The 14,187-nt window shown below is 37.7% G+C and overlaps 1 protein-coding gene across 2 annotated transcripts in view; it reads left to right on the top strand.

Annotated features, from left to right (window-relative positions):
* The window catches only part of gas2l1 (growth arrest-specific 2 like 1), a 51,783-nt gene extending 37,843 nt beyond the window's left edge, over positions 1–13,940 (top strand). For both annotated transcript variants that reach the window (XM_066689062.1, XM_066689063.1), the window contains exon 6: positions 7,910–13,940. In XM_066689062.1, coding sequence (XP_066545159.1) covers positions 7,910–9,884 — 1,975 coding nt within the window. In that variant the 3' untranslated portion in view covers positions 9,885–13,940. The remainder of the gene's footprint in view (positions 1–7,909) is intronic.
* Positions 13,941–14,187: the final 247 nt, after the last annotated feature.

Below are 14,187 nucleotides of genomic sequence, written 5' to 3'. Positions count from 1 at the left end.
CTCACCTTCAATTGGTACTCACTATGACAATGTTCCATTCAAAATGGCTATTAAATTTGGCTAGAATTTAGTCTAAAAGTCTTGCTAGATTGTTGTGAGCTAGGGCTGCTTAGCACAAGGTAGTATTAGTAGGGCCCTGCGTTTCATGCAACTGACTTTTGATTAATCATCCATTTATTATTAATATTATTGATTTATTATTAGACAATTTCAAGTTTACAGCTAAATACCAGAGAAAACAATATCTTTAAACTCCGCCACTACTCTGGAAATGTATCAATCACCTGACACATCTCATGAGACCATCTCCAAATAGAAATTAAACGATTATTTACATGACTTTTTCATGATTTTCTGGAGTAAGAGAACAGAGAACATTATTGACAAGTGCAGTGATGGACATAGTTTGTTCAGTAACAGCCTAACCTGGATTTTAATTTGAAATTTGAAGAACATAAACGTTACAGAGAAAACACAAGTTAAATTCCAGGATTAGGAATGAAAAAAATGCCATCCTAGTAAAATCAATCCTGGGAAAATCTCTCAAATACACCAAATGGTTAGTGGAAATAAATGCATAAGGAGGGCAAATTCAGCACATACTATAGATCTCCTGTCCTGGTTATAGGGTACTAGGTAGGTTTGTTTTGAGAAATTCAGTAAAAGAGAGTATAACATGAGTAAGAGGGATCTTTTCATGCAGGCTTGTGGGGGGGCAGGGGCTCAAACAAAAAAGTGGCACGAAGTGTGGTTCGAGTGCGGTACATTGCTGGCGAACTGCAGTTTGGCGGGGGGTGGATTGCGTGGTCTGGACAAATAAGGCACTTCAGAAAAAAAGGGTGCACGTCCCTGCTCAGGTTCATTTAGGTGTAGAGGAATTCATAAATCAGGCCTATTAACACAACTGGGATAATTATCTGCTACCATGCTACATTCACACAATATTTGCATTTTTTCATAAAGAGTAAATATACCAGCATTTCAGATTTCATATCAGACATATTTGTGTAGACACCCATTGTTCAAAATCATTTAGTGCAACAGACTCTTTTATCTTGGCTTGCTACCAGAAAGTCTCTTAGTGTCCGGAAGCAGTAATGGGTTTAGACTGAACTTCAAAAAGGAAACATGAAGTTTAACCTCTTAAGGGATTACTTCATATGTGCACTTTAATATTTGGTCCTGACAAATTAAGGACAGAACACAGCTGAACAATAAACAAATAATTATTTAAAGCTTATTTTTATACCTGTAGACTATTCCAAAATGTAACTTTAATGATTTTTACTGTTGTAATATTGCAAATATGTATTACATTTACTTTGGATAAAAGCCTCTGCTAAATTATATTATTATTATTATTATTATTATTATTATTATTATTATTATTATTATTATTAATAATAATAATAATAATAATAATAATAATAATACATGAACACTACTTAATAAATATTGAAATCCAGCTTTTGTTGTTGTTTTTATTTGACTCAGTGGTGATTCTCATTCAACAGGGAACTGTAAAAAATGTGCAATAGTGCAAAGTTTACATTTTGTAGAGTGTTATAACAAAATAAATACATACAAATCAAACACAATACAGTCTGAACCAAAAGGGATATTGCAGAATTGATGTACAATTATTTGAGCAACAAATAATTATGTATTGTTTTTACTATTAATGCATTTTGTACACTGTGGAGAACAAGAATATAGTAGGCAAAATAGGGTGTGGGAATATGTTTGCTTGAAGGACTTAAAATTAACTGGCAAAATGTCAACAGGAGGAAATTGAATTCAGATTAGCTGTAATATTTTAATTGCAGTGCCATATTAAATCGAATAGCAAGAGTATTAACCTAAGCAGAAACATGTCAAAGTACATGATCAGATTTCCTTATTTTGCCTTCACTGAACATGTTGCATTTTTTTATATTTGTATTTCCAATGGAAATACGTAATATTCCAGAGAAGCGCACATTAAAAAAAAAAGAGGCAGTAATCCAATCTTTGTCTGCTTCTCAATTTGCTTAAAGCAGGACCTGATAAGACAGGGGGAAGTCAGTGCAAGATAAAACTCTGTCCCTCCTTGCCAAGACAATAGTGGAACAGAAGTGTACTTCCTGTTCATACAAGAAAATGCCACTACCATATATGGAATGTTAAAAAAAGCAAAGCTAAACAGGATTTTATCATAAAATATCTGTGCTTTGTAATATTGTTTTTCCTCAGTATGTTGATAATTTGGTAATGATCGTGGGTCATGTTGGACTACAAGTTTATTTTCAGAGTATGGTGCATTATCAGAGGAATGAAATTAAGGGTGAGACCAAATCAAAACCCATATCACTCTTGAGAAACCTAATGGCAGGCAATTTGTACCTAATTCACTAATTCACACTACCAAAACAAAACCCTGCTCCACCCTGCCAAAGGGGTAGAGGAACATAATAATAATAATAATAATAATAATAATAATAATATTTATTTATTAGCAGACGCCCTTGTCCAGGGCTACTTAAAGTGGGAAGAAAAAATATAACACCTGAGGCCCAATCCACAGATGGTATTTTCAACAGGGCAGAAACCTGCAATAAAACAAGCAAAAGGCAAAGAGATTAAGAAAAATATATAGCCTACATTTGTATTTATGGGTTCAGCATTATATTTCTTTATTTAACCTCTCACATCTCCTATAGTTATAAGAATTAATTCTCTAATAGAAAACATTTAATATTTTATGTTTTATTTTTATTTTTTATTATACATGGGTTTAGCTGAAACCTTTGTCCATAGTGAGGCTGCTACATATTCATTCCAACTCTCTTTGACCAATGTTCATCAATGTAAATATTAAAATGTAGCATATAAATATTACGAAAATAAATGGTGATGTCTGAATCATAATTATCTGTTCAATTGTTTGTCTAACATTTGTGCCACAAAAAGGGATTTATTTTTTCTTTGATTAGAATATTGTTTTCCAAGGTTGCATCGTCGTCATTGCTATTCAATTTACTCACTTTCACAAAGGGAGATGAAGCTTGGGGAAAAGTCGAAATCCATGGGAGTAATCTTTCCTACACCTTCACTGATCTATCCTAATCCCCTCACCTTCTGGCCAGGCCATGAACAAACATACAAGAGGCTTGATGGGGGTGATGGAGTGATGATTTTGTATTGCTATTATACTTATGTCAGGCCCATAGCCAGCCTAGTGGAAGGGGGGGTTCTTTTTTCAAAAAGTGGACCTTTTCACAGTTTTTCCCCTCATTTTTTATTTAATTATGAGGTTCAAATACTTCATTTTGGTGACTTTTTATGCACTAATTTGTGCTGGATTAGCTTGTGTGCTGGTATCTTAACGAGCACGCTTTTTGATGCACCGAAAATATTTACTACAATGTTGTCAAATTGCTTACCAAGATAATGTTCCACCTTTTTCAGTCCAAACACACACACACACACATGAATGGAGCGCCGACACAGAGGAACACACATCACACATATTCAGGGTAAAAACCTTCTGAATCGGTCACTGTAGCTATCTAGTTCCACTGGACGGATAATGGTCAGAATTTACTGTGTTCTTCCTTGACCCATGCTACACCCCTCCACTGAGTTTTGTGAAAATCGGTCTTGTAGTTTTTGCGTAATCCTGACAGACACAGACACACACAAGTGAAAACATTAGATACTTTCTGCTCCTGTGGGGTTGACGACTGTTAGCTAGCACGTAGCTAGCGTTAGCTATGTCAACTGTTAGGTTAGGTAGTAAATATAACAACCTTACCCTGTTTGGCAGTCTTTTTGAACATATGTTCAATATTCTGCAACAATGACGCTGCTGCCTGCTTTCTCTTCTGTCTCTCCTGCTCTTTTCGCCCCATACTCACTATCCAGCTGGATGTTGTTGGCCTCACAGATTTTGCTATGAGTGCATAACGTCAGTTGCTGCGCACAGGGCCGGCCCTGACCAATTTGGTGCTCTAGGCAAGATTTTAACTGGTGCCCTTTGCATCGCAGCCAGTTCCACCACAGATCATTGTGTTCATACACTCACATAGAAACTGCATAGCTTTATGTCTTTGAGATTTTCTTTATTTTAGAAACAAAAACCCCACACAAACAGTATAAAAACAGTATTAAAGAAACAAGTGACATAAAACGAATTATAAATACAATATTAAAAAAGTATTGCACGAAAAAACGATATTACAGACACCTTAGTGCAATATGCATAATGTAGCATTGTTCTACAGCAGGGGTAGTCAATTATTTTATGTCAGGGTCCAAATTTCTTGGTCAAGGTATAGTCAAGGTCCAGACATGGACTAATTCTGTGAATTAGTAATATACCCCGTTGCTTATATTTAGTACATTCATTTCACAAAGTACAAAAATAAAATTGTTAAATAAATGTATATATTTGTATTAAAACGGTTTCAGACCACTTACATTTTCATTTGTTAAAGATTATTGTAGTCATATAGATAAACATAATAGAAACTTTGAAGCATTTTGTGTTTTATTAGATTAAAGTCTGTACCATTTCCATTTGCCCCACTGAAGACTTTGACAACTGGAGACCTGAAATGCGCGATTCAGAGTCATTTCGAAGTCAAAAAACAGCTCAAAATCTCCATGAAATCAGGCAGATTTGGACTCAAACATATCTTTGCTTCACAAACACAATGTGTCTGAATGGAAATCAGCTGTTTGCACCGCTGACATAGGAGTTTCTAGGTGAACACAAGCTATGTCACCTGCACCCCCCAGTCGTGTGTGCACTTTTATATTTTAGAGGTGAGGTTGACATCTGTCCACACGACAAACGATGCACATTTTAGCTGCTTATTTATAGAAATCAGGAAAACCCAATACCTGTTTTTGTTTTGTGTTTTAGACGAGTGCAATGTGCCGCTCTTGCCCCAGTCCAGAGTGTGTACTGAGATGCCGCACAGGGAATCTGTGAGCAACCAACTCACTGACTAACTAACTAACACTAGCTCTATATAGGACATCCCATATTAATACATCACATCCTGTTGGCTAATAACCAGGAATTGCTGCGACTTGGTTCCACACAATAACAAGCACTGAGTGTAACAATCCTCCATAGCATTACATAAAAAAAAAAAAAAAAAATCTTCTCTCATTTGGGCGCACATGTAATACTCCTGTAAAGGATGATATTAATGAATACAAAAAAACGGACTTAAATTCTGGACCTTTGGCAGTGAGTGGGGGGTCGTTCGAACTACCCGAACCCCCCCTGGCTACGGGCATGTATGTTGTATGTCGCCCTGGATAAGGGCGTCTGCCAAGAAATAAAAATAATAATGATAATAATGATTAAAGCTGAAGAGGAAGGGGATATAGTGTGATCTAGAGATGAGATAAGAGACTGAGGGATGGTTAAATGTAATGGTAAATGGCAGTGGTGTGCTGTGACGTCATTAGTAAGGCATGCAACAACCCCCTTCTGTTTTTGTTGAGTTTGTTTGTTTTTTGACAATATGATTTATGGTAATGAGTTTGTTTTCACAATAAACAGTAAACAATAAAAGCTATGGTATTATTATTTTAGTTTTAGGTGCCAAATCAATTGTGGGTAATGAGTCAAGCTGTATCTAAATCATATTAGAGTCTTACCTGCTTACATAGGAGCTCTTCTGGCCATCACACTCGCAAACCCATATATCACAGCTTTAAAGTTGACTGAGCTTATTAAAATGTGTTTAATGGATAGAATCACCAAGTTGTCCAATTGATTTCAAATAGTTCTTCACCAATTTCAGGTTATTGAAGCTCCGTTCACAATATGGTACCATGACAAGGAGAATCAAGAAAAGGGGGTGATTACTTATGCATTCAGTTATTTTCTGTTTTGTATTTGTAATTAATTTAGAACAGTTTGTAGATTATATTTTTCACTTTGATATTACGGACATTTTCTTTGTTGAGGGGTGAATACTTTTGAGAGCCACTGTAATTATGTATTCATCATTTTTTGTAATGATTGAAAATTGAGTTTCAGAATGCAAAAACTTTCAAATTATCAAAGACCCTGACATTTATTATCGTACGACACGCCTCCGCAGCCCACAGAGAAGTAAGGGCCTCACCCAACATTTATTTAAAAAAACATAAATAAATCAAGAAAATAAGAATAATGATCACATTCCGATCCTGCAGGGGGATGTGCAACCGCGTGGACACATACTCCGATCCTGCGGGGGTGGGGCGGAGTGCAATCGTGCTCCGATCCGGGGGGGGGGGTGCAATCGTGATCCGACCCTGGGGGTGGAATAATGCTCTGATCTTGCAGGGGGGCCACGATAAATTCCCGTACACCACTGCCTGAGGCATATTTAAACAAGCAGGGATCCTTAAAATAAGACATTAGGTGCTTTTACACTGCCATTTCTCATCCGGATCAAATGCATCGGAACATTTGATCATGATCAGTGGTGGTGCTGACTGAAGACATGTTTTTATATTATTGAGCAAGATCCATGCCCAGCGTTTTGTGGTTTTCCTTTGTTTTAGTTTTTTTTTGTTTATTTGTTGTTGTCTTTTAAGTTAAGTATCAGTCCATATTTTAGCTTTTGGTTTCAGGATCAACTATCAGCCACCATAGGGGTCACATGCGCACAAGCACACAAGACCAAACTTAATGTTATGCATATATTAAATGAGTCCTTTAAAACATGGCTATATCAAAAACTGTTATTTTAATTAGTTGCGAATTATTCTAACAAGTAAAACCAACGCACTTGCACATTTTTCCACAACCAAAGCATTTTAAATTAAAATACAATAATACATTTTTGCTAAAATAAAATAACAAGCCAGTTAATTTTAACAATATTTTATTTTTAAATGGGCAGTAGGGTGTTCTCCTATCTGCTCCACTGATGTGAAGGCTGTCTGTCTACCCCGCTGCCTCTAAAACAAATGCCACTGCAGTGCTTGCCAGAACTTGAGCCAGTCGCTTGTTTACACTGCCAGGACCAAATGCATTTGATATGGATCTGTACCATCTCCCTGAGAGGTACTTTTGATCTGATTGCCGAGCGTTTACACTGCCATTTCTGATCCTGATCAAATGCTACCGATGCATTTGATCTAGATCAGAAATGGCAGTGTAAATGTGCCTATTAGTATGTGTAAAAGCCGGACACAAGGAGGGAGAGAGTCTCGGGTTCCGTTGGTGTCCGGGCTTTATTGGGGTTCACAGGGGACAAACACAAGGGGGGTAAAATAAACAAACCAAAACAAAACAAAAAACATCCACACAAAATAGGGGGCTCCGGGCAGTTAGGGTTGTAGGTCTCAGTTCTTCTTCTCTCTGGTTAGCTGCTTCTGTCGGGGAGGGAGAGGGATTAAATAGACAGGGCACAGCTGCCGCTGACGTCACAATCGCCTCGGTGCTCATTGACCGCAGCCGTGAGTCCGCAGCCTGTTAGCGAGGGAGCGGACGACACAGTTGCGGCACATGAGCACCTCATCAGCGGACGTCAGCAGCAGCCGTGCCGTGACAGACAGTGGGCTGTCACAGTATGTAACAAAATCCACAGAAAAAACATAACAAAAAGAGAAAATATATATAATAATAATTCATGAATAAACTGTGCTGCTATTTGTTAGTATGACTTTATTCATATGTACAGAAATTCCTGGTATTCAAATCTCTTTTAAGATTTGCATTATATGTGCAGAGTGTTCACCAGAATTGCAGATGGTTGTGGTTGAGTCAATGCTGTTTATGTCTAAGTTCAAATTATCTGAAGTTTTCAGCCTTTTTAGCTTCAGTTCCTAAACATTAAATATAGCTGTTGGTTATTGTTGTTAACCTGGTGCCCTCTTTATATTTTCTGCTATTTCTTTCTTTCCTGGGATGCAGGTCCAAGGATTCTCTCCCGGTAGTGACTCAGAAACTCTCCGGAGGCAGCGATTCATCCACAGCATCCTCCAAGGGTGGTGGAAGTAGACCCTCTCTGCCTGAGGGCAATAGGCCCATTGAGGAAGTTGTACTACTGGTAAACAGAAGGGAAGGTAAGCATGTGATTGAGAGACCTGGAGGTACCAATAGCCCTGGCATACACCCCTCCCAGCTCAGAGCTCGCAGCCAGTCAAGAGAGCGCATCACAATGCTGAAACCCAATCCACCCCGGGACATCCCCAAACCAGAAGGAAATAAGGGGAGGCCTGACAGAGGACGTTCCCTGGGCCCTGATCATTTCAGGAAACCACAAACCCCTAGGTCTCAGAGCCAGGGAAAACCTCTTCATAGGGGCAGAGCCAATGACATTTCTCTGGGCTTCCCAAGAGTCAGAGATACCGAGCAGATCCGTGGTGAAAACTCATGGGAGGACAGGGTCAAAAGAGGGGATCCAAGAAACAAGCATGGGACTCCGAATTCTCCAAAACTTGGGAGTGGAAATTTCCCCAGGAGACAGAACACCTCTCCTTTAGGAAAAGGAGGCCAAAACAGCCCAAGCAAGAAGACTCCAACTCCTCGAACAACTACCCCTTTGTCCCCAGCCCTAGGAAGGGGCAGACTGCTACCTCCAGTCTCACAGCCCAGACAGAATGGACCCAGAGGCACAAATGGTACTCTCAATAGAGGGGGTTCAAGTGAGTGGCTGGATGCAGAGGATGAAGACCTAGGATTGACTTTCCAGGGTTTTCGGTCTTTGGAACCTAGCCAGGAAAAGGAGCTATATCAGAGCTTTGAGGCAGAGTTTTTGGCAAACACTCAAATAGGCAGCTTTGTTGAGGAAGGGAGTGATTTTGTAGGACTCCACATGCAATCATCACACCAGCAGGCCCTGCGGCAGCCCCCTTTGGGGGACCCCAATGTCACAGACTCTGCATACTCTTCTTCCAACTCCTCAACTTCCTCCCTAAAAGTTGGAAATAAGCTGGGGGTTCTGCCTGATGTCCCGGTATATGGCACCCAGCATCCCTTTACCTCAGAATACAGAGTCCAGGTCAATGGCTGTAATGAAAGCAGTTTTGATAGTGATCCATGGGGAGGCCACTATGAACCTCCAGGCTGCAAGAAGCTGCCTGTTCTCTCAAGCTCTCTAGAGGAGAGTGCATTTCTGTCATCTCTGAACAACTTGAAAGATAAAGAGCTTGTAAATTCAAGAGCAGCAAAATATACACAGGATCTGAAAACTGGGGACTTGAGTGGCATTCATGATGTGAATTCTCAAATCCATCAATCATTGGGCTTTGGTCCTAGAACAAGAGGTGTGATGAGCTTCAAAAAAGAGAATTCAAGAACGCACCTAAATTCAGACGGCCTGGATGGAGATGAACACCTTGAAAAATCTGAGAACCTAGAATATGTCTCTGACCTTGAGGAGGATGATGATACCACACTGCTGCATCACGAGGTGCACCATCTACCTGTCTCGGAGGACTGCTCTTTCCTGGACTCCTCTAGTGAAGGCTCTTCCTCCTTGTGTGTGAGCCTAAATGAGGCCCATTCTTCTCCTCCTGTTTACACTACAGACTCAGGGGTGGTTCTACGGCCCAAAAAAGCCTTGAAGAAACCTGAGAGAGTGCCCTCAATCTACAAACTCAAGCTGCGTCCAAAAATTCGTCCCCGCACTGACAACCGGCCTGAAAAAAGCCCCTCCCGCATCCCAACTCCTGTGAGTTACAGACATGCACCCCATGCACCCCATCCCCCTCAAAGCCCCAGGGTGAATGTTCACCCCAATTGGGCAGCTGATCACACATCTAGGAAGGCTCTGCATCAGGTCTTCAGAGATCTGATTGATCCCAGGGCTGAATCCCCTTTGGAGGACCAGAGAGACTATTCATCTGTGGAATCTGGCAGTTTGGATGAAGAGGCCTGGATGTAGATGGAGAGAACATGTTTGTGATTGCATTATTTCCTCCCTGCTATACTCTCTTTTAATGTTAATGTGTGGTTTCTATCCTTTCCTCTTAGGGAGATACATTTTGAGAAACAACAAGTAGTTGAAGAAAAAATGTACAAGAAAGATTGCACCACAGTTGGTCAGTAACATTGGGGTGGAGTGCAGTTTCAAGAGTTCAATTTAAAGCCATTCTGACCAACAAGTTGATAAAGTTTGGGTGAGGATCTGCAAAGCAAGACACATTCCATAAGCCTAGTGAGTCTGTAAGAGTTAATAAAGGGTCATAATAAAGACTGGTGTTATATGTACCAACTGTGGTGATTATAGTGACCATCAGAAAGAAAGGATGGTAGTGTGATTTAATAAATTACAGTCTGGGTGTTTGGACATTTTTCGTGCTATTAAAGCACTATCAACACTTTACATTTAACTAACTCCACCCTTGTTGTAGAAAGGGTGTAACACACTACAGATGTACAAATCCTATTGTGTTGCATTGTTCACACTACAAATTATAAGTTATGACCTTGATTGTTTTGTGATGAGCTGTATGTGAAAATAATGTAAGTGAGACTGGAAGATAGTATAGCCATACTAGTAATGAAAACTGATGCACATCCAATATAGTGATATTGGTATATTCAGGGCAACTGCATATCATGTTTACTAAAAATATTAAATCTTGGAGGCCTACCATAACTACCTACTGCATTTCTTAAAAGGTACAACAACCTCAATCACAGATTATTGTACCTTGATATTATAATAACACCATTTTGAGGCTGATGGTAAAATTCAACACTCAATGTACATTCTATGGCTAATTAAACATCATATTCTTGCTCTCTGCTCCAAGTTCAGCCCCACTGGATAACTTTAATGTCCAATTCAATTGATTTGGTTTTAGCAGGCTTTGTACCTTGTATTGTACAGCTGACAACTAGGTCATTAAAGAAATTATAAATGTAGAGCCTAATACAGAAATGCACTTTGTTTTCAAAGCCTATATCACATGCTTGCTTAATGATTTAAGGATAATTATGCAATATTCACTTTTTTGTGATTATATAAAAATAGAAATCTAAGAAACTACAGTCTAAAAATGAACTCAAATTGCATACAAGAATATAAAGGTAAGGAGTGGTTAGATATGCAACATACTGGATATTTTGTGTTGGCAGTGGTGATACTTGCCATGTAAATCCTAAGGCACAATTTGCGGGATTAAGCCCAACAGAAGACCAATTTTTAAATCAACTAGTAAACCCTAATCAGCATGTTTATTATCACATGACAGCTATTCTTGTTTTTTTTTTTTTTTTTTTTATTGTTCAGAAGTTGTTTTAAACCATAAATCCTAAAATGTTGTTTAATTGTAATATTTTATATGTAATTAACTAATTTTTATTTTGTTATGTTTTGCCATGTGTTTTTTGCCATTCTGCTTTTTAGAATTGTCATTCAGTTTGATTAACTTCTCTTAAAGGACATATGACAATTCATACAATTACATAAGATAATAAATAGAATATAGAACTATTTGGAATTTCATTGTAATCTGAGTGGTGTATGAATATATATTTCTAAGGGCCATCTTGTTGTAAAGGCAAAATTAAATTTAATGTCATTTTAGTTGGTCAAGTTGTAGCTTGGGATTGCTGCTTCTACAAGTTGTTTTTTCCTTTCTCCCAGTTTTCTTTACATGTTGAAAATGGAGCAATCAAATAAAGTAATACTATAACATCCATGAAAAAGAGAATACTGCATCCTTCTAAGATAAGGTTTTACACAAAGAATACAATGGTTATTCCAACTAATATTTCAATATAATTTTTACATATTTCTTCTAATGGCTAGCTGCTGCTGCTTATAATCTAGAAAGAAAACAGTATAAAAATGACATTTGTATATATAAACTTAATATTATGTATGTATGTTATCCTGCCTCAGCTATGCAAAACAGCTGTTAACAATGTTGCCTTGATTCCTCTTTGCCTTCAAATAATGTCTGCTCACAAATTCCATCCTCCAATGCACTTTACTTCAGTCAATGGACATGTCGGCATTCTGAAAACTATTGTAAACCCCTATTTGAAGTTCATTATCACAGCACAACTGTCAATTCTAAAATATTACTGGTTTCGGGTTACAATAACAGTCAGGCTTCAACTTGCTTATATATTGCTATTACAAAATCTGAAATGTTGTTCAGGAAACACACAAACGAATGTGATCTGATTGGAGCCTGAAAAACATTGACTTTAGTGTGGTTGTAAATTCAACCCTAAATAATGTGAACAATCTGAACAGATACGAGTCTAATTACAAACCACTTAGTAGGTTAACAATTTAGTAGGTTACATATATATATATATATATATATATATACTTAATTCGTTTATTTTCAGGATCACATTCCATGGTTTGACTGTTTTAGTGTTACATGATGAACTTGAAGAAGGGACATTCCAGCAGAATGGATACTGTTATGGTGTTTATAACTGATACATGAACTTTCAGTAACAGGACCCACTGTACATATCTGGACCAGACTGCAGATATATTGCTTCCATTGGCTCTATACTGACCCCTAGTGCTTGAAGGTTTAACCACATTATTTGAAAACTGATTTTGTTTTTTTGTTTTTTTGCACTTGATAGTAAATTAAACGGGAAACAAAAAGTAATTGCCCTGTTGTAGGTGTACTACAGTAACTATATTAATGCATGTTGATGCTCAGGGAAAAAAAGCGTATGAAGTAATAAGACAAAAGGAAAATGTGCACCTCACCCTCTGACCTTTCCTTCAGAAGTCTGAATTCTCAAGCCCCGTTCACCATCCAGTCCTGAACTCAGATTGTGAGTTGTGATTAAATGTGTGTCCATTATTGCATGTTTTTTTTTAATGGATATTAAATGGCATACCATCAGTGTGTTTTCCAAATTCATATTAAATTACATTACATATTTCTTAAAGGTGGTGGTGGTGATAAGGGGGGCGGGGGGGAGGTTAACAGTAACGGAAAACTAATAGAAGATCAGTGATAGGTTTTAATTCAAGACCTTTTGTCTGATGAAGTTTCTTTCAGTTTTGAATATGATGGAATGTCATTTAAACCTTTTAACACTGTGTTTTCTAATGGCTAAAGGTGTATAGTGTAATTTTAATCCCTTTTACTTTTTTGTTTTAATTGTCCAATATTGTTCAATATTTCTATTGACTTTCACCATGAGTTTTGTATTGAATATCAGTATCAATTGTAGTATATATCTTGGCTAAACAAAGACCAGAAGCTACCATTCATATTAACCATTCAAAATAAATAAATAACAATGTTCTGGAAGTAGTAACTATGAATCATTAGTTTTTTATTTATTTAGCCAAGGTGTTTAGTTAACCTGGGACTTCATACATGCAGTCTCCAAATTAAAAAAGTTCCTTCTTGAAGAAATTGGCTTTACAGCATTTCAAATTTGGGTGAAAGCGATCACAGTCAATTTCATTAAGGAATTTAAAAATGTAACACTGCCATAAAGCCATGATTTTAAAAGGAATAAAGTAGACGTCAGTGGAAGCTTATCTACTGGATCTGTGCCTACAGTATTCCCATGGAGATTCTGATTTTAGTTGTTGGATATTGTTAGAGCGTTTTTTGTGTAATGAGTGGAAATTATGTTGTGGAAAGTTCTATTTATTTATTTATTTGCATTCTAAATTGTTGCCCTAGGGAATTATTGGTGGATTATATTGTATGGTATGTTCAAATGGGAATGGAAGACCTTTGAGTGAATGGTAAACTTTATTTCTTTATGTATCTGTTCATTGACACTGCTTTCAGAAAGTCTGAGGAAGTGGTCTTCTGATTTGGCAAGACCTTTCTAGATAATATGTAGCTCTGGATGTGCACTTCTGTTTGTGTTTCTGTTTGCAGTCCTAATCTCTCTGTCCATTACATTGATACACTTTGTCTCCTTGGCGGGTTATGTAAAGGTTCTAGGCTGCTGGATACTTGAATAAAGATTAAAGCACCTGATACAACTGTGTTTTCCTTTTCTTTTACAACTCAAAAATGTTCTGTGGTCTTTATTGTATGTGCCATATTATTTCCCAAAAACAGTTACACTAGCCGCCACCCTCATAAGTATAATTGTTGTTGAGCTGAGACTAGGCTACTGCAGACCTGCTTTATTGTAATAGTGAGGCTTTTAATCTTTAGGAGTAAGACAAGAAAAAAACTTCAGGATAGTCACCAGATGGTGCTGTGATCTCACAAAGAATTACACTG

This window comes from Amia ocellicauda, chromosome 17 (assembly GCF_036373705.1).
Source record: "Amia ocellicauda isolate fAmiCal2 chromosome 17, fAmiCal2.hap1, whole genome shotgun sequence".
Classification (NCBI taxonomy): domain Eukaryota; kingdom Metazoa; phylum Chordata; class Actinopteri; order Amiiformes; family Amiidae; genus Amia; species Amia ocellicauda.
This window is presented reverse-complemented; position numbering and strand designations above follow the sequence as displayed.